Raw genomic sequence first — 5,351 nt, 5'->3', positions numbered from 1 at the left:
CTTTCTTTTTTGTCCGTGCTGTGCAGGTCGGCTGCTGGCCTCCTTCAGGAGCAGCTTCAGTCATCTGGTGCCTGATGGGACATCAGAAGTGTATGTGAAGAAAACCAAAGCTCCTGAAGCATCAACAGCGTGACACAAGGACCCAAACGGAACAATCCGGCTTTAATCTGGCTGAGCGAGATGAGAGATAAAACACAACACGCAAAAGGTTGCGCTTGAGATGAGAAGCGCCTCCTCCTTGTGAGCATGTTGAACGCTGCTCGGCTCTGTGGATTTGCAGGAGGAGCGTAGAGACCGGCGCTGAGGAGGCGTTTGAAGTGAGGCAAGTGAATGTGATGTATTTATAGGGCTTCTGCTCAGTGACTGTTTGATCTGCTTGCCAGCTCACTGCCTCTGCCAACTACTATTTAAAGGGATTTCCCTTCAGGTACAATTAAGGAGGGAGAGCCTTGTGCCCTCTACATGTTTTTTTTTTTTTTTTTCTCGACAGTGTCTTTGTTTGCCATGTGTGTTGGCTTTCGTTGTGAGGCCGGGTCCCCCAGTATGATTTTTAAGCCAAAGAGGTAATAAGAACAGCCGCTGCAGCTCAGCGTTTGAAGCCTCAGGACGAGGAAAGAAAACAAGCTCTTATACAAATACACTTTGATGTTAATGCGCTGAGGTTGCGCCTGTTTTTTCATGGTTGCCTGGCTTAGCTGCGCGGTGGTATGAGATGGCAACAACCATGTAAGCAGTTCCACATTAACAATGAGCAAAGATGATAAAAACCATTCCCGAGCAGTCTGTTTTTACATATCTTGAAAACTTAGTTCATCTTGCGTAGTGCATAAATATTCATATGATCAAATGAAATGTAATTGTTCTTACATGATTGTGCATTTTAGCTTACATGCACCTTGTGGGTGAAACTTTTATTTTCAATGAAAAATTATTCACGTCAGTGTTTTTTTTATACTTCACTTATTGTAATTGTACAGTTTTACAATTTTGTAATATAAATATATTGTTTCTACTTTTTGCTGTGGTTGTCAAATGCATTTTTTTTGTTACAATATTAAGCCAAAGTATAACTAAGAGGCGGCTTATTACTCATTAGCACCTTGTGTGTGTGTCAGTGGGGGACGTGGAACTTGCATGTGTATACTGACCTGTTTTTGTGTGTGTTTTAAATCCTTTATCTGCTCACGTGCCCCCACATCTACAATCTGTAGCCCATCTGAATGAAACCTACGGTGCTCCGCAGAGTTTGCACAATACCAAAGGAATGCATTCAAATGCCGCGTCATGCTGAGCTCATTATGAGCCTTAATTAATACATGTAAATTAGCTTACTTACCTTCCCTTTCTCATGGGGAGAGAGGGGGCATTACTGTTAGACAAAGGCAGTCATCAGGACAATCAGAGCACAATCTGCGGTTTGCACACGAATGGGCTTCCCATCTGTGCCTGCCAGGAGGAGCCGGGTGAGGTTGAGATAAGGGCAAACTGCAGGGTGGTAGGCTGAAGGATTTGTAAAGTCAAGACTTGTAGCAGCCACAGAGTCTGAAGGGAGGGAGAGAGAGCAGACCAAATACCAGCGATGTCCTGATATGAGCCAGATGCTTTTGTACTCAGTCATCCCACACTCCACATATTTCCTATTGCTGTTAGGTGGGGAATCCTATGCAAGAAATACAAAAATAATGCAAAAACAATGTATTTTGTCGGAGAAACATATCTTTGAAAGTGGTGACTGATTTGCCGTTCAGCTATGCGGTTACTACTGACTTTATAGGACACGTCGTCTCTACAAATTAGACTTTTACAGCTGAGACACCGGGAGAGCCTAAGGGTCTTCTTTTCCTCATGTTGGCCCCTTGTTGTCTGGACAAAGCCGGCTGATTAGAGTCTGACTGTGGAGATAAGAAGTCTGACTCAGATTAGAGAAGAACAAACTGACTCACGGGACCAACACAGCAGGACTGACTAGAGGGACAGGTTAGATGGTGGGGAAATAATCCCCCACATGATGTTTATTTTTGTAAACAGACTTAAAACCTCAGAAAAGAACTACAGAGAGCCACAATAATCTACATTGTATGTTTAAAGGAATCTAACAGAGTTAGATGAGCACACTGATGCCACTCTGTCTGTGTGGTTAGTGGTACGCAATATTATTTTCCCTAGCATTGTGAAGGCATAACCTGTCCTACTCTGCTTCTAATGGACTTACCCTGATATTTTTAAGCCGTTGGAAGCAGAGCACGGCAAGTCGTGACCCCTTCTGAAAGAAAAAGGCCCATACAGTAAACGTAAAGATGAAATGAGCAGTTTGTTAGCTTAGCAGTTGTTTTTGTACAGATTTAAATGAAGACCAGACGTGTTAATCAGTGAGCTTTAGAGGGGCTGGTCGGTGGATTTTGTTACAGTTTTACAGAGCCGGGTCAACTGTTAACCAGCTTCCAGTCTTTGTGCTAAGCTAACGGCTGCGGGCGGTGGCTCCATCTCATACAGGTTGGACCTTCTCATCTAACGCTCATTAATAATCATCCTTTTTCCAAAATGTCAACAAAACTAGCTAGCTGATAGATGAATGGCTTCAGTAAAGTGGACAATCAAAACGTGTCAAACATGTATTTACAAGTAAGCCTCCACAGTAATAACAGGGAACACGCCGTCTCCCAGTGATAAGCTTTACTTTAATAAAATGTACAGCTGCTGCTCATCCTCCTACACATCCACTCGCAGAAGAAAACGTCCGACTGGTTTGTCTGGACACTCGTTTTGATAGAGCTAATGGATGTTCTGGCATTGCCTGCAGCTTGCACATGTTTTATGATTCAAATGTTTTTAATGAAATGCAGAGCGGCGCTTGAAGTAATTTTTTTATTTAGTTAAAGTTAGTTTATATTCACAGTTCAACATGCATCTTTCTTCATGTTCCTGGGGTTGGTTATCCATTGGCATCAGAATCTGCGGTAGTTTCAGACGACGTATACACAGCATAGTTTTAGTATTCCTAGTTGAGTCTGAAAGTATTCCCCTTCTTCCCTCTGACTTTGTTTATTTAGCTGGAAATATGTGGGGAGGTTCGAAGGTTGAGCTTCTCTGAGCCTGTTTGTTTTCTCATGAAAGTCATTTTTTTGTTTCGGGATGTTTTCATATCTGCATCGCGGTGAAACGTTCAAAACAATCACGTGGTACTGCTCTCCTCATGTTCATGTGTGGTAAACTGGTCCCCTGTTTTTAACCGTGTAATTTACAAGTTGGTCTTTTTATTTTTAATTTTTAAGGTTCAGCGAATGAGCGGGGGAGGAGAGAGTGTTTTTTTTTTTTTTACTCAGCGCCATACCCCTCCATTTCTGTTTTTTTAAGTTTCCAGTTTCACCCGACTTGTTTCCGTCGGGTTTTATTCATGACCCCCATCTGGAAATAATATATGTTCATGAAAACAAGCCATCAGCAATTTTAGGGAAGAGTTGTGTGTGTGTGTGTGTGTGTGTGTGTGTGTGTGTGTGTGTGTTGGGGAAAGAGGGTGCAGGGAGGGGGACATTAGGGGCCTCTTCTGTAGGGTTCAGGCTCAACCAATGTAACAGTGTTAGTGCAGTGAGAAAGACATGTATGCGTAAGCTAAGGACCAAAGCTTCCAACCTCCTCTCTTAAAACTGCTGCTATGCATTTGTGGTCTGGCCTAAGTCTTTGATTCCAATGCAAAGTTAGTCATCAAATGTAAGAAACCGCAGTTGCTGGGAGAAATTACGTGTCAGGCAGGTCTTTTGGCAAAAGGTTTGACCTTGGCTCAGTCTAAAAATATGCATTAACTCAGTGAAAGCCGGCATAGTTCTGCAGGAAAGAAGATCTGGCTTGTGTTTAAGTTGCTCACAGGAGCGTATGCGGCCTGTGACGGGAGAGATAGAGCAGATATTCATTGACTCCAGGCTCACAGAACACTTCTGTGCCTGTCTGCCGCCTTGGCTGCAGTACACAGGAGACCGGCCGGTCACACCTGAGAGCCTCTGAAGAGTAGCCAGACATTTAGCCGGGCCTGTCCCGAGCACAGAGGCTTCTTAGTTTGCAGGTCGCTGTCTGTATATCTAACTGTCTAACTAACTATTTGCTTGTCTGACTGGAGCTGATACAATCTCTTTTAGAGCCATAATGGCTTTAGCAGGCCCTGAAGGAGAGAGAGCAAGTAGGTGTGTGTGAGGAGAGGGTTTTCATTTCTGTCTGTCTGTGTTGGCAGAGGGTGGTGGTGGTGGGGGGGGGGGGGGGGGGTGTTGGCTGGATCATGTTTTAAAAGCCCTGAAGTTAACCCCAGTCAAAAGGTTTATGCCTACCACTAAAGCCACAGAGGCATCTTGAAAGGTGGAATAGCTCTGCCTTGTATCAAGTAACATCTCCATAGACCCACTGCATAGTTTCTTGGTGTATATTGCAACTGATTACTGCAGCGTTGCACAGTTGGCCTCAAACTGGAGCATTGCAGCTTTTTAAACATCATTTATTAATGTTGGTGCTTTCTCCCCACTGAAAGTCTGTGCTTGAGTAGCCTCACTATGGGGGAATTGCGAACTCCCTTTTTTGGTTATGAGATCCCCACATGTTCTGCTGCCCTGCATTCCCTCCTACTGCAACTCAGCAGCAGTCTGGGTCATTTTTCTTTTGAACCTCCCCCTCTCCCCCCCACCTCTGTTCCTTACGAGTCCATCCATCATACAGAGTCTCTGGAACCTCCTTTCACCCCACCCGTCCACCCCTGTTGCTGGCTGTTGCCCTCCCTCTCTGTTTGAAATGCTCCTTCAGGCCAAAACCTCCACAGTTCCACTATTAATTTAGGTCTCCGCCGCTGCTGTTAAATTGTTCCACTCCATAGCCTCAACCCTCCATCAGTGTCCTCCTCCTGCCAATCTTCCACTGCTCCCATCTTTCTTCCAAGTCACAGCCCACAACTGCTGTGAAGCATCTGGAGTTTCCCCCGTCTTTCAACTGGCTGAGACCTGAGGGCAGGGCTGCTGAGGATCAGGAAGTGTGTGTGTGTCTGTGTGTGTGTGTGTGTGTGTGTGTGTGGCTGACTAAAACTGCTGTTCAAATCAAAGTGGCTGCCTTTTGTTGCATGCTCTGGAATCCCCTCCGTCACACCTCGACCGTTTCTCAGCGGGGGACGACTGCCCCCAGCCAGAGGAAGACTTCCCTCTTTACAGTTAATCCTCTACCGGAAATACGCCATGACCCTCCTTCTGAGTCACACAATTATATCTACGGTTCCTCGCATTCAGGACGTTTCATTATAAAGCAAAACAACAAAGTTTGTTTCCAATTCCTTCAAACACACAAGGTGAGCCCTTGTGTTGCACTCAATACTGGACATTTAC

General features: G+C 44.8%; 1 protein-coding gene across 1 annotated transcript in view; it reads left to right on the top strand.

Moving 5' to 3' along the window:
• Positions 1 to 933, top strand: part of pkdccb (protein kinase domain containing, cytoplasmic b) — a 9,192-nt gene extending 8,259 nt beyond the window's left edge. Inside the window, exon 7 of the mRNA XM_068580689.1 lies at positions 27 to 933. Within this exon, the coding sequence (XP_068436790.1) occupies positions 27 to 133 (107 nt within the window). The 3' untranslated portion in view covers positions 134 to 933. The remainder of the gene's footprint in view (positions 1 to 26) is intronic.
• The last annotated feature ends 4,418 nt before the right edge of the window (positions 934 to 5,351 follow it).

The sequence above is a fragment of the Clinocottus analis genome, unplaced genomic scaffold (genome assembly GCF_023055335.1).
Source record: "Clinocottus analis isolate CAN_PGR_092001 unplaced genomic scaffold, fCliAna1.0.p SCAF_17, whole genome shotgun sequence".
NCBI lineage: Eukaryota > Metazoa > Chordata > Actinopteri > Perciformes > Cottidae > Clinocottus > Clinocottus analis.
This window is presented reverse-complemented; position numbering and strand designations above follow the sequence as displayed.